Consider the following 24,733-nt stretch of genomic DNA (forward strand, 5'->3'; position numbering starts at 1 on the left):
TCATGTCCATTTGCAGTTTACTCTTCATCCCCACCCCCATCCCAAGGTAATCACTAATCTGCTTTCTGTCTCTATTGAGTTGCCTTTTCTGAACATTTCATATAAATGGAAGCATACAATATGTGTTTGTGCCTGACTTCCTTTACTTAGCATTGTTAATCCATGTTGCTACATTTATCAGTACTTCACTGTTGTATTATCAAATAGTATACCATTGTATGGATACTCCACATTTTTTAATTCATTTTCCAGCTGATGAATATCTGAGTTGTTTCCATTTTCAGCTACTATAAATAAGGTTGTTGTGAACGTTTGAGTACAAGTTTTTGCATGGGTACATGTTTTCATTTCTCTTGTTTAGTTATCTAGGAGTGGAACTGCTGGGTCATATGGCAGTTTATGAATATAACTTTTTAAGAAACCACCAAACTGCTTTCCAAAGTAGCTGCATCATTTCATATTCCCACTAGCAATGTATGACTGAATGTTCCAGTTTTTTTCACATCCTCACCAACACTTATTATTGTCCATCATTTTTATAAGCAGAAAAAGATAAAGGTAAATATTTTAAGAGACTGAGACCCATATACTTGTCACATTTTGCCACACTGTGTTTCCCATATGTAAAACCCTGTTACCATTCAAACAGTTGCTCTCTCCATAACATAAAGCAAGATAATAAAATCCCAATGTGCTCAATAAATGCAAAATACTATACATTTATATAAACACTGCTCTTACAAAAAGCCCTACTTCAAATTGTAAAAGATTATATATATATACATACGCAGTACATACAAAAGCACTTAGAAATGACATACCTAATTTTAGTTCAATTGCTGTGTTGGTGTTACACTTGTACTCCGCCAGTTTCTTCTCCACTGCACTCTTATATTCAACCAAAAATTTCTCCATAGCACCAAATCCTAGGAGAAAAAGTTTTTAAAAGGTTTGGTTGGAAGTAGTTTAAATAGCCAAATCTAAAAATAAGGTTCTCATGAGAAGTGGGATAAAGGTAAGATTTAAAACACGCTAACAGTTCATAAAAGTACAGATAAAGATTCTCCATGTAATACTAAATAACTGTACTGGTTTGACTATCTTATTAGAAAACAGGAAAAAATTTATATTTGAGATAGAGGATTATAAAGTCTGCTTTACATAAATAAGTCTGAAAATTAACATGACTATTGACATTTATAAACATTTAACACTAATACAAATAACGCTAGGATTTATACTTAGGTTGTCTTTTTATAAAGAAATATAATGCTGAAGGATGCCACTTCTAGCACTAACAGACATAAGAAAGAAAGTGAAAAATTGATAATTGTAATAGCATTCATTCTGCTACTGGAAAAAGTCTAACCCACAGGGCTTCCAGATCAACTTTTTAAAAACCATCAACTGATAATGCATAGATTATCTCAGATGGATACAAAAGAAACTGTTAACTGTGGTTACCTCTAGGATAAGAGAGAAGGAAGGGGAACAGAAGTATGTCAGAAAGTTCTTTCTGCCATATTAAGAACATTTTTTTACCATGTACATATAAAAGTCATAAATGGAACATTACTTGAATGACAAAAAGGTTTTTTTAATACATAATAATTACCCATCAATATATATAACAAGTAATTAACATTAGAAAACGTGATTATCAAGAGACACTTTCAGGTGAAGATGACGATGAATATCCTGACAAAATGAACATAAAAAAGTAAAAATTCAGCCAAAAAAAAAAAAAAAGTTAGCAATAAGGAGAAAAGAAAGGGTAAACTGACATGTCTTACACTTCAAAAAGTGGTTAAAACACATGCAAAAAAAAGAGAAAGACTTTTGAGATAGCATAGATTAATGGTTCGGAGTCAGAATTCCAGGATTCAAATCCAGGCTTCACATTTATTTACTGGCTCTGTGAACTACAGCACATTACTTAACCTCTCTGGGCCTCATCTGTAAAATGGAGATAATAGAACTCACCTCAAGGAATTTATGTATAACCTAAGCAACAACAGGTGGAAACAAACATTAATTTACTTAATCTCCACAATTCTGTAAGACAGGCACTATATCAGCCCCATTTCAGATTCCATATTCAAACACTTGGGCTGAGAAAGAGGTTTAGTAACTTGCTCAAGGGCACCCAGCTACAAAATGATGGAACTGAGATTCGAATTTAGGTATAATTCTTAAATTACATTCACTCTCCACAGTACATATGTGCCTCTTCCTTTACAGTACCTGTGTTCTCCAAGACTCTGCAGTGTCTAACTCGTGGAACAGCCCTTCCTTAAATATCTGTAGAGCTCATGCTATGGCTAGTCTATTCAGCACATCCATAAATATGGAATGTTTAATGTGCAGCAGGACTATTATGAAGGTACTAGGAAAAAATGATAAAAGAAATAGAAACTGCCCATCACTTCAAAAGATATATAGTTAGAAAAGAAGTGTATATTCATACCAAAAAAGCCTTAACACACGCACAATGTCAGAGCAATCTTAAATTAAATACTGCGAACTGAAGGGACTTAATAAAGGAGCAGAGTAGAATGAACACAGAGAATTACATTATAGTAGATCAACTCTGAAAGATAAGTTCAGATGAAGAAACTTGATAACTATAATATAGAAGATCTTTCTAAAAAAGAAGTGTAGATGAAGAAGGCAGGAACAACCTATTTCTCAAAGAAAACCTAAATATGATCCTAGGAATCCTAAGGTACGAGCTATAAAGGAGACGTTTACTAAATGACCCAGAATTCAAGTTAGAGCCTGTAGTGCAGAGCAAGGCAGCATACGCTAACTCAGAGGTTGACGGGAGTGGAAGATGAAGGGAAATCTGAGACTACAATCAGCTGGCGGGAAAGGGACCAGTTGTAGTATCGCTGAGACAGCAGTGGTTAAAAGGATTGGGAAGAACAGGCCCCAAAAGAGGTAAGGTTTGGGGAGCATTCGGCACCTGTCTAAGCCCAGATCATGACGCACTCCCCAAGGCCCTTCAGTCCTCCGCAGGGTCGGGGTTCCTCCCAAACCGCGCAGAACCCGCACAGTTGGGGGTGGGGACGCGGAATGCGGCCGACAGGGAGATGAGCTGAGAGTTCCCCGTTTCCTGGCCAAAGGAGGCCTTCTAGAACTCGGGCTAGAGTCCGAAAGTTCTGAGTGGGCACTGCCATGACCGTCTCGGCGTCCTTTCCCCGACATGCCCGCCCCCTCCCCTTGGTAAACTTTTCCTGGGAACTTACCCGCCATTTCCAAGCTGCGAGCACCCGCGGCTGAGGAAGGACGAATCAACCCGCGCGCTCCCTGGCCGGAAGTGAGAGCATTGTCTGACTCATTTCCCCCGCCCATCTCCGGAGTGACACCGGCCAATAAGAGGAGGAAGTTCGAGGCGCGCTCGAGCGGAAGCGCCACCTGAGGCGGTGCTAACGCCGTTGGGAATGCTCCGACCGTTGCCTAGCAACCGCAAGTGCCGTCAGCCTGTTTCTGCAGGCCTGAACGCAAGGAGGCCGTAATTGGGAGCGTCTCTAAATTGAAATGCTTGATGGTCGGAGGGTAATTTCTTCGGAGTTGGTTTCAATAATACACTCTACGGCCGTTTTCCCTTTGCCTCCTCAAGGAATGTTTTGGTCACTGGTTGACGAGATTTCACCCTGACCTGGACAGCCCAAACACCTGAGTCCTAGTTTTACCTAAATAAAATTAAGGGATTTATTTACAGTTTCAGGAGAAATGCTCACTTCTTTTCTTTTATGTATTTCTGCTTTTGCTTTATTTTTTTTAACACCGGTTTTCTTTTCTCTCATGCTTTTAACAGTATATTGTGTGGTATTTAGGTACTACTTTCGCTGGTATGGTTACTAGGCAACCATTTAGCACCCCGAAGTCCATACCTAATAAAACCTCAAGTGGTTTGAGCCGGTCCTCTATTTCTCTTGTACTAGTGACCTGAACTACATTACAGGATACTACCAGATTTTGACCATAGGGCTTGTTAGAATTTAATACCTGTTAAAAACTGTTTCTCCCGGAGGATAAGCAGCTATTTAGGTATCCATAAATATTCCCACAATATTGTCTATGCACTTGAATGCCTTGTCTCAACAAAAATTCGTTAATAATTTTTACAATGATGCATGCTAGAGCTAAAATGACTAGTTTAGAACTAATACATCACCTCATTTTAGAAATGAGGAAACTCAAAGATGAATTGTCCAGGTTCGCACTATTAGTTTACAACCTATACAAGAGCCCAGTTGTCCGGATACACAGCCCAAGACATGTTCCACTGTGTAGAAATGGACCTCCTGAAGATAAAGATCAGAAAAGGTACTGAGGGAGAATGCCCAGATCTATTTTCTTTAAGCCTTAATGAAAGACAAAAAATTACAGTCATAGTGATAAGACAGAACACTGAAATCAATGCTTCTAATCACATTATGGATCAAAAAATGAAAATTCCTTTTTAAATAATCATTTTTGCAAAATCACAAGGCTTATTTCTTTCCGAACCCACCTGTCTGTAGATCAGTCAATAACTGATGAGCAATTATCCTTATAAATATGAAATCAAGGGGAATTTATTTCATGATTGCAGCAAATCTAAAAGAGATTAGTTCTGTGAAGTTACGGTTAGTTATAAGGAAGAAATATGATGATACCTTTTGATATATTGTGTGACCAGTATTTAATATGGTCTGAAATGAGGTTGCAGTTTTAAATTGTCTTTGCTTTGGAATTGTTCAAACATGTTTATAAAAATGCCACAGAATATACATAGTTTACCTAAAAGATAAAAGAATAGCTTCTTTCAGAAAGTTAATAGTAAAATTACTAACAGGAGAAAACATTTCCTTTGGGAGATGTAGAGTGTTATTTTTGTTTGTTTGGATTTTTGTTTGTTTGTTTGTTTGAGTTACCAGGGGCCAGGGATGGCATTGAACCCTAGGACCTCATATGTGGGAAGCCAGTGCTCGACCACTGAGCCTCATTGGCTCCTTGGAGTTGTTTTTTTCATTTGTTTTTGTTTGTTGTTGTTGTTTGCAGAAGGCACCAGAACCAAACCAGACCTCTCACATTGTAACTGGGAATTCAACCACTTGAGCAACATCCACTCCCTTTTTTTTTTCAGTGTGTATTTTACCTTAGACTGTCTAAAGGGCATTTAAGGAAGTGAATGTTACCACCATGGAAAAAAATCTCTACAAAAGGAATATGCTGTTCTGATATATATGGAAGAGGCAACAAAGTGTTGAGGAGAGCTCAGTACGCTACTAGTCCAGGTTCTACTACTTCGTGGTTGTGTGACCTTGGGTCATTTATTTAACTCCATGGGACCTTGTTCCACCTATTAAATAGAGATATGATGATAATACCTTCACAGTCACCACACTAGGTGGTTGTGAAAGTCAAATGGAATAACATTTATGAAAGAGCTTTGTCAACTGTAAAATTCGTTGTAAATATGAGGTAGTGTTACTATGATAACATTTATTTTAGTGTAGGAGATCTGGGAACTGACATTTTTTCCAGAAAAAAGCCCACCTTATGCTATTAGGAATGAACTGACAACTATGTTTTACAGGCTCCAGTACATATAGACTAGTAAATTTAACCATGCTATCTTGAAACCTCCAGAAGGGGATTTTTACATGGTATAAAAAAAGAACAGTCATCAAAAAGTGATGTAGGAATTCTAAGATCTAAAAGAAAAATTCAGGTCCTTGAGGTGTCTTTATTCCAAATATATACCTCTATCCAGACAAATACTAGGTTGGTGCAAAGGAAATTGTGGTTTTGGACCATGAATTTTAAATCATTATAACTAGGCTCAAACACATCTTTATTAATCAAAATAGGAACCATTACAATCAACACATTTTTGCTAACAGGAAATAAGTTTATTTATTCCTGTAGCATAAAAATCCATGCTTCAGGATTCGATGAACTCTTGGAAAGCATTTTCAGTATCCTGCTGGTTATGGAAGTGTTTTCCTTGCAAAAAGTTGTCAAGATGCTTGAAGAAATGGTAGTTAGGGAGAGGTCAGGTGAATATGGTGGATAAGGCAAAACTTCGTCGCCCAATCCATTCAACTTTTGAAGTATTTTTTGTGTGACATGCATACAGGCGTTGATGGAGAAGAATTGGACCCTTTCTATTGACCAATGCCGGCTGCAGCGTTGCAATTTTTGGTGCATCTCATTGATTTGCTGAGCATACTTCTCAGATGTGATGCTTTCACCCGGATTCAGAAAGTTGTAGTGTATCAGACCAGCAGCAGACCTCCAAACAGTGACCATGACCTTTTTTTGGTGCAAGTTTGGCTTTGGGAAGTGCTTTGGAGCTTCTTCTTGGTCCAACTACAGAGCTGGTCGTCGCCAGTTGTTGTATAAAATCCACTTTTCGTCGCACATCACAATCCCATTGAGAAATGGTTCATTGTTGTTGCATAGAGTAAGAGAAGACGACACTTCAAAACGACGATTTTTTGAAATTTTCATTCAGCTCATAAGGCATCCACTTATTGATCTTTTCCACCTTCCCAATTTGCTTCAAATGATGAATGACCATAGAATGGTCGACATTGAATTCTTTGGCAACTTTTTGTGCAGCTGTAAGAGGATAAGCTTCAATGATCACTCTCAATTGGTCATTGTCAACTTCCAATGGCCCGCCACCATGCTCCTCATCTTCAAGACTCTCTCCTTTGCAAAATGCTTGAACCACTACATTGTGTGTTTGTTAGCAGTTCCTGACCAAATGCGTTGTTGATGTTGCAAGTTGTCTCTGCTGCTTTACCACCCAGGCTGAAATAAGAAAATAAGAAAATCATTCAAATAAGAAAATCACTCGAATTTGCTTAGTCTAAAATAAATATAAAATAAACAGCAAGTAAGTCATTAGCAAAAAACATAAAGCAAGAAATGCACTTTAAAATGATGTATAACACAACCACATTTATTTAAGAATATATTCCATATCAAACAAATTTCAACAATGCAAACCACAATTTCCCACCTAATAACAATAGCTACTTAACTCATTTGTTTCGCTTGTAGTTCTAAAGAGGGTAGGGTCAGAAGTTTCAGTTCCCAGAACAATTAAGCAGAAAACACCTTCCACCTGGATGACTTCCATATGGGTTACAAGTAAGAAAATAAAAATAGAAGAGCTCATACTGAAAACTATTGTTAGATGAATAACTTAAAGACACACATATTACCAACAGTCTGTACATTCCATTTTTAAATTCTCATAAACTAGAAGGCAATTTAACAACAAAATTTTCGAATTGTATATCCTTTAAGGCAGCAGTTCCACTTATAAGCATTTATCCTACAAAACTATTTGCACAAGAATGCAAAGAAATATGAACAAAGATGTTCAGTGCAGCATTATTTTTACTGGCAAATTGGAAATAGCTTAAAAATCCATCAAAAGAGACTAGCTAATATGTGCTGACTTGTGAAAACATCCACTATATAATAGGTTTAAAATTGCAGAACGGTGTGTTATTTTATTTGTATAAAAAATGTATTTTCATATAAACATAGAATGCATACTCAAATTTAACTGTGGTTGCCTCTAAGAAGGGAATACGAAGATAGGGATTAATGGGGATTTTTTTTAGTACTATTTGCTTTTTTAATGGGAAATACTGGTTTCTTTCATAGCCAGAAACCTATCAATCCTTTTGGAACCTTTTAGACATGGCCACTAACTCCTTATCCTCTTCTCTGCAAGCATTCTGTAAATGATGATATGTAGAATCGAAGTGATGCAGATTGTTTAAATGAAATAAGGAACAATTAATTGAAAATCAATATTTCTAGTTTTGCATTGTCATTATTTATAAGCAATAATTGGTCAAAATAAGAAAAGAACACCATAACTGCTTAAACCTGTATACGAAATAACCAACCAGAGGAGATCCCTATTTTACTTTTAGAAACTATAATTAGTCAAAATAATACTAATTATATATTAGTCTACTTGAGTATTATAATAATATTAACCATGATTTTTTACATTCCATAGTTAAAATACTTCAAATATTAATTCTTTTATCAGTTTTAGTGAACAAAAAATGGCCATCATTTCTCTTTTAAATTTTGTGCGCTGGTATTTTGTTTTTTAATGTAGAACAGCCACAGTAGGGGAAGGGTGTATGTGTGTATGAAGAACGCTTTATCAAAACGACTTAAATATTGAAGAACTAACCTAAAAATTGAAAATAATGACTAGAAATATTCATTTTTTAAACTGATATATTGTTTCAGTCAAGCTGTCACTTTAATGAATTGTTTTTAGTCAACTCTTTCGTAAGCTATTTACCTATATTACTATATACAAGACTCTTTACTTCCCATGAGTAGACACATAAAGTAACAAACTTTAATATCAGCTATATAATGCTATTATTTCAGTTTTTAGTTCATAAGCCATTTCCTTAAAAGAGTCATAAAATAAAATTAAGCTTTGTGGTAGGGTTTTTTCTAAGTATTTTTACAAATCAGAAATTTGAGGGAAGATAGAAAGCTGTCAGCAAGCCAAACCACCCAGGTTCAAGTCACTAATAAATTAGCAAGAACTGAAATGATTCTTTCTCAAAATGTTGCTAGGGAGATCCAGACTTTAAGTTTAATATCATTAATATCATCAACACAGAGCTCTCAGGGAATCCCTTTGCTAATTTCTTGAATGAGCTAAGAGAAGAAAGAGTCATGCCAACAGGCACCATAAAATAGAAAGAGACCTACTTGGTCAGATAGGGTGTGTCAAGAGGGTTATGATCCATTTAAAGAATAGAGATTTACTTTATCATTTCTTTGTAAAATTGGACTTTGTTGTACATGAGGAAATTGATATTACTATAGACATGGTATTATGTTTTTGAATAAAATTTAAGAGAAACTATTATTTGCATTATTATATTATTTGCATAATACAGGGTCATGAATTTTAGAGCTAAGTAATTTTAGAGATCAGGTAATCTACCCATATATTTTTATTCAGTAAACATACATCAAAATGTTTGCTCATATTTCCTTATAAATATATATAAATTACATATTTTTGCTACTTTTAATCCATATATTAAATATTACTACTGCTAAAATTTTTGTCTATTTTTTAGACAAAAAGAGCATATGAACACTTATTTTGAATCTTTTCTCCCCCAATAGATCACCTGGGCACCCTTGAAGATCTTTGATTTAATCCCACATTCTTGCTTAAGGGTTTTCAGCAAGTAACTGATGAAACTGATACTATGGCCCAAGTCTCTCTAAATTAGGTCCTGTACTTTTCCACTTTTTTATTTCCTTTCTTGTTGCAGAAAGGACTAATTTCCTTCATGAAATACTTTCATTCTGGAGAAAACTCACTGTGTCTGGCACATAGTAGACACATATTAAATGTTTATTAAATGACTTTATGGTTATACCACCAAGAACACAAATTCCCTGCCCCCCCCTCCAAAAACAAAACAAAACAAAACAAAACAACACTTATATTCCACTTTTGTTCAAGCACTTCTTGGTTCTTGGGATTAGAAACTAATGAATTGCTTTGAAACATCCTTGAGCACGTGATTGGAATCAAAGAGGCTTAAAATCCTTCATCCATGTTTAACCCATTACTATCAACAAGTGGACTGCACAGGCCTTTCCCTCCTATTAAGTTGTTCTGTGGATGTCACCACGAAATAGGTTTCGCCTTGGGTGGTTAAGCAACACAGTTGCTAGGAGGTAATCTTTTGATGTTTAGCCGGAGTAAATTGTATCCCTGGTGTAATGGTTCTAAGGACAAGAGTCGATGGAGTCTAGAGATATTCTTGCAGACAAGACCAGAGGGTCAGTGGCCCTGGGTTTCCCCAGACAGTTTCAATTCAGATTAAGCTCTAGATTGCTTATGGGACTCTAAGAAGGCCTATCTATTTCTCATCAGAGGCTTATCCTCCTTCTCACTCCTCAATCAGTTAAGCACCCAAACATTCATATACTAAATGTATGCTATTGTATCTCCAAATCCAGCTTCCTATTTGGAATACATCTAAGGAGTACAAGAGAGGTATTGGGTAATTGGTACAATAGTTATACACTTCTTCCTCTTCTTCACCCTGGCTTTCACAAAATAAACAGCAAAGAAGCCATGCTGTTTTTTGTAGCAGCCCCACATTTCACTGCAAGTGAGTCTTTTATACACTTCTCTCACGTCTGTCCAGTTCCTGAAGACCTGTTGTATCTGGGCCCTGCTGTGTTCACTCACCAAGGCAGGACTGCTTCTCACAGAAGGATGGCCTCATTTTCTGATCTGTCCTCCTAAGGGATAATTATGAATCATCACTTTCTCAACTCTAAAGCTTATTTACCCCTTATTGATAACTTCTCCAGGACTGGAACTAAGTCATTTTTATCCCTAGGTCTCACTTAAAGTGAGAACAAATCCTTTTATTTAACATTTTTAAAGTGTTTTTTTTTTTTTGATTAACCATTGTATTGAATACATTAATCATATATATACATACTTTTTTTTAGATAAGAGAAGTTGTGAGCTTACAAATAATCATGCTTAATGTGCAGAATTTCCATACATCTCCCCTCCATAAACACCTTGCATTGTTGTGGAATATTTCTTACAAATATTGAAAGAACATCATCAAATATTAATATTACTACTAGCTATGGTCCATAGCTTACATGTGGTATATTTTTTCCATATGCCTATCTATTGTTAACACCATGTATTAGTATTCTACATTCCTTATTGTTCATGAGAGAATACTCGTATTTGTACTGTTAACCATAGGCAATCATCCACCACATGGTTGACTATGTTATACAGTCCCATACCTTGTATAGTCCATCCAAAGTGTACACTCAGTGGCTCTCACTTTCATCAAAGAGTTGTGCAGTCATCACCTTAGTAAATTTTTGAATGTTTCCCTTAGTTCAAAAGAAAAAAATCCCACACCCAGTGTGACAGTTTGAGATTATTTATTAATTCAAAGAGAGAGATTATGGTTGTAAATTAATCTATTCCTCTGGGTGTGATACCCTCTGAATGCATTTGATTCAGCTAACATGTCTTGATTAAATTATGTTAAGATTAGGGCTTTGATTCAACTACATCGGTGGGGTGTAACTCAGGTTGTGTCCCTACCCCCTTCTGGGCAGATATAACTGCACACTCAAGGAGAGGCATAGTAGGCATCACCATCCCAGAATCCTTAGGACTAGGCAATGAAAGATGAATTAGAGTGTTAGTCTACTATAGACTTATTGTTATTCAAGCAATGGAAGAGCTTTTTATCATTGATGTGGAGGCAGTGGCCACCAGAGGCTCTGAGGGGAGGGAGAGGGAAAAATAGGTGTAATATGGGGGTATTTTTGGGACATTGGAATTGTCCTGAATGATGTTGAAATGATGGTACAGGCCATTATACATTCTGTCATAACTTACAAAATTGTGCAGGATAGAGGGTAAACTGTAGTCCTTGCTTAGTGTCAATGCTCCAATATGTGTTCATCAATTGTAACAAATGCATCACACTAATGAAGGATGTTGTTAATGTGGGAAAGTGTGGGAGGGGTAGGGAGTGGAGCATATGGGAATCCCCTATATTTTTTTATGCAACATTTATGTAATCTAAAGTATTTTAAAAATTAAAATTTAAAAAGTATTTAAAAAAATAAAAAAGACACACAGGAAGAGAGAGCACTCCATAAACACGGAAGAGTAGATAGCTCTATCATGTTTGAACCTCAGGCCCCAGGGAGAGATGAGTCATTCCCTAATAGTTTGCAGCTAAAGAGAACAGAGCTGCTGAGCAGCTGATAAGGTTTAGAAAGAAACTAGCCCTATGCTAGACTGAATAGGAAGCCCTGAGAAAAGAGCCCTATGCCAGCTGACAGCTGAAATCAGAAGAAGCTGGGCCCAGGAGCCTCAAGAAGAAGAAGGAAGGAGAGACCAGGCAGAGATTGCCCGTAATCTTGCTTCAACCTGTGGCAACTGACTTTAGTGAGAAAGCAGCCCTGAGTTGGACGCTTTAGGGACTTGTAACTGTAAGCTTTTACCCCAAATAAATACCCTTTATAAAAGCCAACAGATTTCTGATACTTTGCATAGGCACCCCTTTGGCTGACTAATACGCCCCCTATTATGGACCCTTAGCATTTATATAGTACTTCATTGACATTGTTGCAATAATATTACAATATTGAAGTTAACTATAGTCTATAAGTTACATTAATTGTATTTTTCCCATGTGTCACCATCTACTTCTCACCTTGTAATAGTTATGTACATTTGTTGCAGTTCATAGAACACTCTTGTATTTGTACTATTAACACAGTCCTCATCCACCACTGCATTCACTAAGTTATTTAGTCCCTAGATTATTCTCTAGCTTTCTTTCAATTGACAGTTTACTTTCCTAAAATTTCCCCTTTCAGCCACAATCCCATGTATAAATCAGCCATGTTAGTTACAGTCACTATAACGTGCTGCCATCCACTCTATCCATTTCCGCACTTTTATAGGCAAGTTAATTGAAAATTCTACATACATTAAGTATCAGTACACTTTCTCAGTTCTCATCCTATCTCCTAGAAATCTATAATCTAAGTTTTAACTCCATGCATTTATTCTTCATATTTTGTTCATATTAGTGAGATCATATAATCTTTGTCCTTCTGTGTCTGTTCACTCAGCATAATATCCTCAAGGTTCATCCATGTTAACATATATGTCTCAAATTCATGTCTTCTTACAGCAGCATAGTATTCCACATTTTGTTTATCCATTCATCAATGAATGGACACTTGAGTTGTTCAATCTTTTGGTGATTGTGAATAATGCAGCTATGAACCTCAGTGTGAAAATGTCTGTACCCACCACTATTTTCAGTTCTTCTGGATATATTCCTAGTAGAGGGATTTCCAGATCACACAACAGTTCTATATTTAGATTCCTGAGGAACTACCAAACTGTCCTCCTCAGAGGCTACACTATTTCCCCACATCCTTTTCAGCACTTGTAGTTTTCTGTTTGTTTGTTTTTTAATAATGACCATTCTATGAGGTGTGAGATGATAGCTCATTATAGTTTTGATTTACATTTTCTTAATATAATAACTAGTGATACTGAACTTTTTTTCATGTGCTTTTTCACCATTCGTATTTCCTTTTTGGAAAAATGTCTTTAAGTCTTTTACTTACTTTTAAATTGGATTGTTTGTCCTTTTATTATTGAGCTGTATGATCTCTATATATAGCATGGAAATCAAAACTTTATGGGATGTGTAGTTTCCTAATATTTTTTGCCAATTGAGTAGACTGCTTTTTCACTTTCTTGACAAAGTCCTTTGAAGCATTAAAGTGTTTAAGTTTGAGGAGGTTCCGTTTATCCATTTTTTCTTTCATTGCTCATGCATTGGGTGTGAAGTTTAAGAAACCACCACCTACCACCAGGTTTTGAAAATGTTTCCCTATATTTTCTTCTAGCAGCGTTATGGCTCTAGCTTTTATATTTAGGTCTTTGATCCATTTTGATTTAATTTTTGTATAAGGTGTGAGATAGGGGTCCTCTTTCTTTTTTTTAGATATGGCTATCCAGTTCTCCCAGTACCATTTCTTGATTAGACTGTTCTGCCTCAGCTGACTTGTCAAAAATCACTTGACCATAGATGTGAGGGTCTGTTTCTGAACAATCAATTCAGTCCCATCGTCTACATATCTATCTTTATGCCAGTACCATGTTGTTTTTACCACTGTAACTAGGTAATATGATTTAAAGTCCGTAAGTGAGAGTCCTCCAACTCTGTTCTTCCTTTTTAAGATGTTTTTGGCTATATAAAGGGCCCCTAACCCTTCCAAATAAGTGTGGTATTTGGCTTTTCCATTTCTTTAAAAAAGGACTTTAAAAATTTTATTGGGATTGCACTGAATCTGTATATCAATTTGGGTAGAATTGACATCTTATCACTATTTAGTCTTCTAATCCTTGAACATGGAATGTTCTTCCATTTATTTAGATCTTCCTTGATTTCTTTTAGCAAGGCATTGTAGTTTTCTGAATACAGATCCTTTATGTCCTTGGTTAAGTTTATTCCTAAAAATTTCATTCTTTTAGTCATAAATGGAATTTTCCTCCTAACTTTGAAAAATTTTAATGAGCTTTGCTCATTGTTAGTGTATAGAAACACTACTGATTTTTGCATATTAGTCTTTTAGCCTTCCACTCTGCTGAAATTGTTTATTAGTGCTAGTAGATTTGTTGTAGATCGTTTAGGACTTTATAGGTATAGGATCATATCATCTGCAAATAGCAAAAATTTTACTTCTTTTTTCCAATTTGCTCAACTTTTATTTCTTTTTCTTGCCTAATTGTTCAGGCTAGAACCTTTTGCACAACTACTAGTGGTGACAGTAGGCATCCTCATCTTGTTCTCTATCTCAACAGGGAAGCTTTCAGTCTTTCATTATTGAGTACAATGTTAGCTTGGATTTTTCATATATGCCCTGTATCATTATGAGAAAGTTTCCTTCAATTCCTATCTTTTGGAGTGTTTTTATCAAGAAAGGTCACTGTATTTTGTCAAATGCCTTTTATGCATCAATCAAGATGCTCATGTGATTTTTCTTCTTCTATTTGTTAATGTGATATACTACACTGATTGGTTTTCTTGTGTTGAGCCACCCTTGTGTGCCTGGGATAAAACCCACTTGATAATCATCATTATTCTTTTAATGTGTTGTTGGATTTGATTAGCAAGTAGTTTATTGAGGAGTTTTGCATCTATATTTGTAAGAGAAATGGGTCTAATTTTCTTTTTTCATAATATCTTTATCTGGCTTTCTTGGACACTCATGACATGTATGTTTGCATGTCTCTTATCATAATTTATTCCCCTGAGACCCTGTTCAATTTTTTTCCGTTCTTTTCTTTATCTGTCTTTTGTGTGTTCATGTTTGGAGGCCCTGTCTTTAAGTTCATTGATCCTATCTTCTGCCTCTGCAAGTCTGCTCTTATATGTCTCCAGCTTCATTTTTTTAAGATTTATTTTTTCTTTATTTCTCTCCCCACCCCGTTGTCTGTTCTGTGTCCATTTGCTGTGTGTTGTCTGTGTCTGCTTGCATTCTTGTCAGTGGCACCAGGAATCTGTGTCTCTTTTTGTTGCATCATCTTGTACGTCACCTCTCCATGTGTACGGTGCCACTCCTGGGCAGGATGCAGTTTTATTGCATAGGGCTGCTCTCCTTGTGTGGTGCACTCCTTGTGCATGGGGCTCCCCTATGTGGGGGACACCCCTGCATGGCACAGCACTCCTTGTGTGCATCAGCACTGCTCATGGGCCAGCTCACCACGTGGGTCAGGAGACCCTGGGTTTGAACCCTGGACCTCCCATATGGTAGGTGGATGCTCTATCAGTTGAGCCGAAACTGCTTCCCTCCAGCTTATTTTTTCAATTAGTGCCTTTCATTCCCATAAGATCTACTATTTTTCAATGTATACTTTCAAGTTTTTCTTTGTGCTCACCAAGTGTCTTCTTTTTTTTAAAGATTTATTTTTTCATTTATTTCTCTCCCCTTCCTATCCCCCCCCACCCCCCCCCCCCCCAGTTGTCTGCTCTCTGTGTCCTTTCACTGTGTGTTCTTCTGGGACTGCTTCTATCCTTATTAGCGGTACCAGGAATCTGTGTTTCCCTTTGTTGCATCATCTTGCTGTGTCAGGTCTCTGTGTGTGGCCATCATTCTTGGGCAGGCTACACTTTCTTTTGTGCTGGGCAGCTCTCCTTATGGGGCACAATCCTTGTGCATGGGGCTACCCTACTTGGGGGACACCCCTGCATGGCACAGCACTCCTTGCGCTCATCAGCACTGAGCATGGGCCAGCTCCACACGGGTCAAGGAGGCCCAGGGTTTGAACCATGGACCTCCCATGTGGTAGGCAGATGCCTTATCCATTGGGCCAAGTCCGCTTCCTACCAAGAGTCTTCTTAATATCCTTAATTTCTTTAGCCATCTCATTGAATTTATTAAGGACATTTGTTTGAATATCTGTGATTAGTTTTCTCAATTCCTTTATGTCACCTGGAAGTTTAATTTGTTCCTTTGACTGGGCCATATCTCCGTTTCTTGGTGTATTAGTCAAACCAAAGTGGCGCTGAGGCAAAATACCAGAAATGGGTTTGTTTTTATAAAGGGTATTTATTTGGGGGAGAAGCTTACAGTTTATCAGGCCTTAAAGCATAATTTACTTTCCTCACCAAAGTCTTTTGCCACATGTTGGAGCAAGATGGCTGCCAATGTCTGCCAGGGTTCAGGTTTCCTGGGTTTCACTCTTTCCGGGGCTTTCTTTTCTCTGGGCTTAGGGTTCCTCTCTTCCCAGGACTTGATTGTCTTTCCTCACAACCACATCCTCAGTTCCTACCCTGCCACCAGTGAAGGAGAAAGGCAATAATTAGATAAAAAAGAGCTGGAAAACTTCAGATTGGCTAAACAAGAGCCAGTATAGAGTTCCAAAATAAGTTTAACCAAGTATCAAAGAGGGCCTGTAGCACAAAGTGCTTACTTCCTGGGGCTCTAGGTCAAGACTCCAACCTCCCTTCTCTATGGTGCAGTTTCTCTGTGAGTCCCTCCCACCAAGGGGGACTCAATGTCCTACTGATGTGGTCCAATCAAAGCTTTAATCATTATTTAATCAAGTAAAAGTAAAACCTCTGAATCCAATACACTCTAATATGCCCAGAGGAAAAGACCAGTTTATAAACACAATCCAGTATTTCTTTTTGGAATTAATAATATCAAACTGCTACACTTGGTATGATGTATAATTTTTTGTTGGTGTCTCAGCATCTGATTTACTTGAGGTATTTATTCTGGGCCCAGCTTCTCTCTTTGGTCTAGAGCTTTCTATTTGATTGTCTTTGTGCTATGGCCCCTCTTTGGTACTTGGTTAAACTTATTCTGGAACTTTATAATGGCTCATGTATAACCAATCTGAAGTTTTCCAGCTCCTTTTTATCTCTTTATTGTCGTTTCTCCCTTGCTGGTGGCAGAATAGGAACTGAGGATGTGGTTGGCACTGTAAGCCATGGAGGCTGAAGCTGCCTGTGTTGCCCCAGGAACTGATGAAGCTTCTCCCATTTTCACCCCTGCCAGATGTAGGGACAGAGCTGCAGCCATGTATACTAATCCTTGCCATGGAGGCCAAGACCAGCTTTAGTTGCCTGAAGTGACAGATGAATCTCCATGCCCCTTCCTTACCCGCCTGGGGTGGGGATAGAGCTGCAGGTGTGAGTAGCATATTAAGTTGTGTGAGCCAGAAGGGACCACTGTTGCCCGATAGGCTGATGAAGTACCATTGCCCATCCTCTCCTGCTAAGGACAGGATTGGAACCACTGGTATGCCCAGCAATCTAGTCTGTGTGGACTGAAAGTGCCTGCAGTTGCCTAGAGAGGCTAAGAAAACACCTCTCTCCCTCCTGTCCTATTAGGAGCGGGATGTAGCCACAGATTTGCCCCCAAAATCTAGTCTACATGGTCTGAAATCAACTACATTTGCCTGGAGAGGCTGAGGGAGAAGTATCCCTCCTCCTGTCCTGTCAGGGACAGAAATGGAGCCACTGGAGTGCCCAGCCATCTAGCCCATGTGGGCCAAAATTGACTACAGTTGCCTGGAGAGGCTGGCGCAGGTTCTACCAGACTTCCACCTTGCCAGAGGCAGGGCTGGAGCCCAGGGTAGGGCAGCAATTTGACCTAGGTGGAAAGAAGCTGGTCCCTCTTGTCTCTGTCATTTTCAATCAACCCTGCTTCCCCTCATGCTGGAGACAGAGTTAAAATGGAGTCTACTGGTCTCTTTCTGATTCAGACTGGTTCAGAGTTTAGCAGTAATTGGAAATGGACTTTAGCCAGCTGAATTTACTAATTAGTCATTGAAATAGATGCCCAACCATCTCGTCCTCCCCCATTTTTGGGAAATGGAGCTCCCACCTCCAGCTAGGGTATAGCTCCAAGGTGTCCTAAGATGCCAGCAGGGATGGGCACTAGCCTCTGTGGTGTGGAGTGCTCTACTTAGGAATCTTCACTGCAGATGGGTAGTCTCCTCTTCCTGCCTTTCCAAGGATGTTGCAGGATGCTTTTCTGGTCCCCTGGGCCCCTCAAACAGGTGACTTATTTAGCTGTAGCTTATTACTAACTGCATTGGAGGACATGCTGACTCTTGGAGCTCCCTACTTGGCTGCCATCTTGCCCCTCCCCCTGTGAATACATTAATTTTTAAGGCTTGCCCATATCCTCCCTGCTTAGGTCCACTCTCTTAGATCTTCCTTGTCTGACACTTAAAACAATTCCCATATCAACGGAGTTATCTGTTATTGAAGTATATTTTATGGAATCTTATCTAAAAATTAGAATATAACTTTTAAAAAGCATGAAGAATTAATAATATTTAAAAGTGAATAATTAGATAAATGAAAACTTCCATAAAAAAGTTGTAAAAGAAATTTCAAGGGGTTTCTAAAGCATTTAAAAATATTAACAAATAATTAAATACTTTGTTTTATGTAAGCTTTGTTAAATCAGAATCATAAGAAAGACCAGGAAGAAATTTTATTTTCAAAAAGCTGTGGCAGTATGTCTGCATTGTCCTTGGATATGTGGAAGTTCTGTTGAGCTAAGTTGTATGTTTCTTTCATTTGGTAAAGATTTTTGCTATTTTTTCCTTTGCGAGGGGACTTTCAAGTTCTTTTATTCTTGTATTTTGAACTTCACATTTTTCTTTGGAGTAAAATGAGAAGGGCTGAAGCACTGAAACACTGACTGTCCAATTCACTCAAATAATATTAGTATAATTTAATTATTTTATATTTCGCTTAGTTTTCTGTTAAATGAAATAAATTAAATAATATGTTTAAGGGTCGAATGACAATTTTATTACTCTTTAAGGTTTAATTGTACATGACCCTATATCTAAGCACAAATTGTTTGTGTTTAATACAGCACCACCTCTGTATTTTAAATGCAGATAAATACTTCTCTAACTCATTATGGTGACAGATAAGAATAATAGTTACAATTTGAATGGGCCATTTTTTAGTGAATCTACCTTTTATTTTTATGCTATCTCATTCATGTACATTTTACATTGGGATCATATTGACTTAAGATAAAAAAAAAATGTAAACTTTTTATCTCCTGCCATCTCTTGGGATCTCTTGAAGCTAAGTGAAGAAGGATAGTGTTTATAAAGGGCTAATGGCATTCCTAATTATGAGATCAATATACTACAAATAGTACCAAGAGATTCTTAGCCTGTTCCAGTACTCTAAAATACTCCAGTGTGGGAGAGAGCCTTCATAAATTAGAATCCTCACACAAATTTTACCAATGATGCTATAGAAACTGAAGTTAGAGATGAAATCAGTTAAGGTAGATGATTTCTCATCAGGTGGGACTAAAAAATCTTCACTAGAATGCTTAAGGACACATTCTCTTAAATCTCCATGCTATTAATAATTATATGTATGGGCTCCCTGCGAACTGGAATGATTGTAGATAATAGAAAAAGTCAAGCATAATACTCAATTTTTAATGGAAAAGGGAGCATCTGAGGAATCACAGACTGTTTACTCTGCTTATTGAAATACTATGGTGTTAATCTTTAAAAAAGAATCCCTCCCCCTCCAAAAAAACCCCACAATTTACAGATTCACAGAGGGTAGCCAAGAATCCATCATCCAGCATGGGGGTTTGGGAAATGCAATCATGCTGCATAAACTTATTTTACATCTTAAACAAGAAAATAGCAAAAGATAAAATAATAGTAGGTTTGGTTGAATATATGATCATTGCTGACCATACAAAATTGTGATTTAGGAAAAACAATGATCTATTCCAGGCTTTGTTTAATATATTTAGAGTACTCACACAATTGTACTTGCCTTATATACAATTTCAAATTCTAATTCATTCGCTTGACATTATGTCATAAACTACATACTACTCTTAAGTTTATGTGATCAGTTTACTAAGGAATATGAACTTGATGAGGATACAAATATAAAACGTTTCATTTTTTCTTTACTCGCTGCTCCTACTGTACTATGTTGAATACCCTTTCCCCAGATAGAACCCGGTTTTCTGGTCTTTTATTCAAAATTCAGCCTAGCCCAGTTTAAAACTTAAATCTTCTTTTTAAAACCTCTGCCATTGCTGGCCACAGAGACCTAAGGGAGTGTAGCAGTTTGATATTGTTTATGAATTCCAAAATTAGATATTGGATTATGTTTGTAAACTGGCCTGTTCCTCTGGGCATATCAATTATATTGGATTCAGAGGTTTCACTTTTACGTGATTAAATAATGGTTAAGGCTTTGATTGGGCCACATCAGGGGGACGTTGAGTCCCCACCCCCTTGGTGGGAAGGGACTCATAGAGAAAGTGCACTGCAGAGAAAGGAGGTGGGAAATTTGATCCTGGAGCCCAGGAAGTGGATACACAGAGATGCAGATATGTAAGGAAAGAGAGAAGGCTGGATTAGACACAGCAGAGGCCTGGGGAAGAGAGAAGAGCTGTTTGCCTGATAGTCTACAGCTGGCCTTGTAGAGAGAGCAGAGCAGCTGAGCCCAGAGAGAAACAAGCCCTGGGAAGAGAGGAACCCAGGAAGCCTGAACCCTGGCAGATGTTGGCAGCCATCTTGCTCCAATATGTGGCAAAAGACTTTGGTGAGGGAAATAACTTAGGCTTTATGGCCTGGTAACTGTAAGCTTCTATCCCAAATAAATACCTGCTATAAAAATCAACCAATTTCTGGTACTTTGCATCAGCACCCCTTTGGCTGACTAATACAAGGAGTATTGTCAATTTTTTTAAATTTTTCACTCTTTCCAAGTACCTTAAGATTGGGATGAGGAGAGTATTTAGTTCTAGGATATTTCTTCCTCCTTCTTTTTCAAAGCTAGCTCATCTGGTGTTGGTAGCTAGAAGGGGTGGAGGAAGAAGGAATCTTTCTACTTTACTCTTCATTGTGTCATCTCTGCTTCTCCAGCCATTGACTGGCCATAGATGTTCTTACATCCTCTCACATGGTATGCATTCTTAAGTTCTTCAGGAAGCCTAAAGGAGCCTCTACAGTGCAAAATCCCTAATTAAAAAAAATGCTAGTTCCTTGCTACTGCTGTCTCCTTAATCAGTTGGCTTTCCTTTTGGGTGGAACACTGCAAATTCAGTTCCTGTCCCAATAACTTCCTGGTGTTGCTTGATCTATAAGAAATTCCTGCATCATCCCTTCTATATCAATCAATGCTCCCAACACAAGGGTCACATATTATTCTATCAACTATCACATCACAGGATGACATCGGTTCCATCAGGCTTGCACTTGAAATTAAAATATTAGTCCCTCACCAATGCTTTTCTCATAAAATGGGAGTAGGGTGAAGAGTGAAAATAATTAAGATTTAAAATGTAACTGCTATTAAACCCCACTTCTGTAGTTGGCCATGAGGTCTAAGTTGATAATCGTAACTTCCTTTTTCCACCACTCTTCATTTTCATGTTCCCCTTATCCCTGTCAGAATCCTGCTGAGGTGGAATTCTTTATCTACTATAGGGCCCTAAACCTTAGTTCCCATGTAATCTGTGTTCACTATAGACTTATTGGCTGTCTTTATTGAGGTGCCTCAATTGCGTTTCAGATATAGTATTCATTGCTCCTGTTGTATAGCAGCAACCCAGTTTCCACTAGGTGATTGGAATTAATTACCCACTGCTTTGGTGACCCTTTTCTGCTTTTAATTCTGCAGCTTGAGAAGCCCAAAATGGCCAGGGGGAAGCCTCAGTTTCAAATTAATCTGAACCATGGTGATTTCTGGAGGAAGTATTCCTCCCTCAAAATCTGTGAGGCCTTTGGTGGTTCCCCAAAACGTTAAACATAGAATTACTACATAACCCAGCAATTCTACTCCTAGACATATACCCAAAAGAATTGAAAGCAGGTACTGAAGCAGGTACTCACCAATCAGTGTTCACAGTAGCATTATTCACAACAGTCAAAAAGTAGAAACAATCCAAGTGTCCACCAATAGATAAATGGATAAACAAAATGTGTTATTTGCATACATTGGAATGTTATTCAGTCAACCATGAAAAAGAATGAATTTCTGATATATGCCACAACATGGATGAATCTTGAAAACATTAGGGTAAATGAAATAAGCCAGGCACAAAAGAACAAATATTGTATGATTTCACTTATATGAAATACCTGGAATAAGCAAATTTGTAGAGACAGAAAGTAGAACAGAGATTACCAGGGGCTGTGTGGAAGGGTGTAGATGGAGTTACTGCTTAAAGGGTATAGAGTTTATGTTTGTGATGACAAAGACGTTCTGGAAATAGCAGTGATTGTTCCACGACATTGTTAATGTACTTAATGACAATGAATTTTACACTTGAGATGGTTAAAATGCCAAATTCATATAGATTTTATCATTTAAAATATCCTGAGCCCTAGCTTGTGGGAGAAGGGAAATGAACATTTCTTCAATGGGTTTTTAGTATGACATCTCTTTGTCCTGATTCATAGAGCTGTGTACTCCGGCTACTGAAGAGCTTCTTTTTGTGTACAATGTTCTAGAATTTCAAGATGTAATTTGGAGTGAAATTATTTTTTAATGCATAATAATTATTTTTCATTTTTAAATTATTTTTTTAAAAGATACATAGATCACAAAAAATGTTACATTAAAAAATATAAGAGGTGTCCATATACCCTACTCCCCACACCCCCCACTGCTCCCACATCGACAACTTCTTTCATTAGTGTGGTACATTCATTGCATTTGATGAGTACATTTTGGATCATTGCTACACAGCACGGATTATAGTTTATGTTGTAGTTTACACTCTCTCCGAGTCCACTCAGTGGGTTGTGGTAGAATATACAATGTCCTGCATCTGTCCCTGCAATATCATTAAGGACAACTCCAAGTCCTGAAAATGCCACGTTATGTCATTTCTATTTCCCTCTTCCTGCCCTCAGCAACTCCCGTGGCCACTATCTCCACAACAATGATATAATTTCTTTCATTGTTAGAGTCATAATAATCCTACAGTAGAAAACCAGTAAGTCCACTCTAATCCATATTTTTAAAAAAGATTTATTTATTTATTTATTTATTTCTCTCCCCTCCCCCCACCCCGGTTATGTGTTCTCTGTGTCTATTTGCTGCGTCGTCTTCTTTGTCTGCTTCTGTTGTTGTCAGTGGCACAGGAATCTGTGTCTCTTTTTGTTGCATCATCTTGTGTCAGCTCTCCATGTGGGCGGCACCATTCTTAGGCAAGCTGCACTTTCTTTTGCGCTGGGTGGCACTCCTTAAAGGGCGCACTCCTTACGCGCAGGGCTGCCCTACACGGGGACACTCCTTGTGTGCATCAGCACTGTGCATGGGCCAGGTGCACATAGGTCAAGGAGGCCCAGGGTTTGAACCGCGGACCTCCCAGGTGGCAGACGGATGCCCTAACCACTGGGCCAAGTCCGCTTCCCTCTAATCCATCTTTTACTCCTCTGTCCTAAGGATGGACCCTGGGATGGTCATGGAGTAGAATTCTTTTACTCATTGTTCTGGGTAGTCAGAGGACACTTTCTAACTGGAAATTCATTTTCTGAATTTGGAAATTCCCTTATTTTAGTCCTTTATATTTTCTTCCACATCATTTTAAATCCCTATTTTCCCTGAAACTCTTAGTTGTAAATTATTGGGCCTCCTAGATTAATTCTCTATTTTAAAATCTTGTCCTTTTGTTAATCGCGCTCAACTTTGTATTATTCTTGATTTTTTAATTACAATCCTTGTAATGATCTATTTATTACCACTTACTAGCTGTGTAATTTGGGGCAAGTTGGTTAAACCTCACAATCTCAGTTTCTTCATTTTTAAAATAGAGATAACTAAATGAGATAACCCTAATTCATAGGGTTGTTTTGAGGACCAATGAATTAATTTATATACTGTCTGACTCATGGTGAGTACACAATATATATTTACTAATATTGGATACTCTTTGGTCTCTTGTGAATTTGGTTAGCTTAAGTCATCTCTGGGCCATTTATAAAATGATTTCTGACCTACAGAGGTGATGACCAGACCCTGGACCTTGGTGACTTTACCACGAGGTCTTTTTCAGAAGACCAAACTGCTGGCCACTAGTAAAAATGCCCCTCTAGCTTACCATGCCCTGTCTCTATATCTGTGTGTGCGTGTCTGTGTTTCCATGTTGTTGTTTTTTAAAGATTTATTTATTTATTTCTCCCCCTTCCCTCCACTGTCTGCTCTCTGTGTCCATTCGCTGTGTGTTCTTCTGTGTCTGCTTGTATTCTCATTAGGCAGCTCTGGGAGCCAATCCTGGAAACTTCCAGAGTGGGAGAGAGGTGATCGTTTTCTTGTGCCACCTCAGCTCCCTGGTCTGTTGTGTCTCTCTCTTTTTTTTTTTTAAAGTTTTATTTTATTTATATCTCTCCCCTTCCCCCCTGTTGTCTGCTCTCTGTGTACATTTGCTGTGTTCTTCTGTGTCTGCTTGTATTCTTGCCACGTGGCACCAGGAAACTGTGTCACTTTTTTTGTTGCATCATTTTGCTATGTCAGCTCTCCATGTGTGCAGTGCCACTCCTAGGTGGGCTGCATTTTTTTCACATGGGACAGCTCTCCTTGCAGAGTGCACTCCT

At 37.8% G+C, this 24,733-nt stretch overlaps 2 protein-coding genes across 4 annotated transcripts in view; one reads left to right on the plus strand and one right to left on the minus strand.

The window, feature by feature from the left end:
• HAT1 (histone acetyltransferase 1) overlaps nt 1-3,329 on the minus strand; it is a 64,644-nt gene extending 61,315 nt beyond the window's left edge. Inside the window, exons 1-2 of one of the 2 annotated variants that reach the window (XM_004450034.5) lie at nt 3,249-3,329; nt 822-926 (exon numbers count right to left, since the gene is read on the minus strand). In XM_004450034.5, the coding sequence (XP_004450091.1) occupies nt 822-926; nt 3,249-3,255 (112 nt within the window). In that variant the 5' untranslated portion in view covers nt 3,256-3,329. Of the gene's footprint in view, nt 1-821; nt 927-2,965; nt 3,036-3,248 lie in introns of those variants that run through there. The other variant, XM_058300646.2, reaches the window with a different exon arrangement.
• Nucleotides 1-24,733, plus strand: part of SLC25A12 (solute carrier family 25 member 12) — a 217,837-nt gene that overhangs the window by 73,974 nt on the left and 119,130 nt on the right. The window lies entirely within an intron of this gene.

Source organism: Dasypus novemcinctus, chromosome 7, assembly GCF_030445035.2.
Source record: "Dasypus novemcinctus isolate mDasNov1 chromosome 7, mDasNov1.1.hap2, whole genome shotgun sequence".
Classification (NCBI taxonomy): domain Eukaryota; kingdom Metazoa; phylum Chordata; class Mammalia; order Cingulata; family Dasypodidae; genus Dasypus; species Dasypus novemcinctus.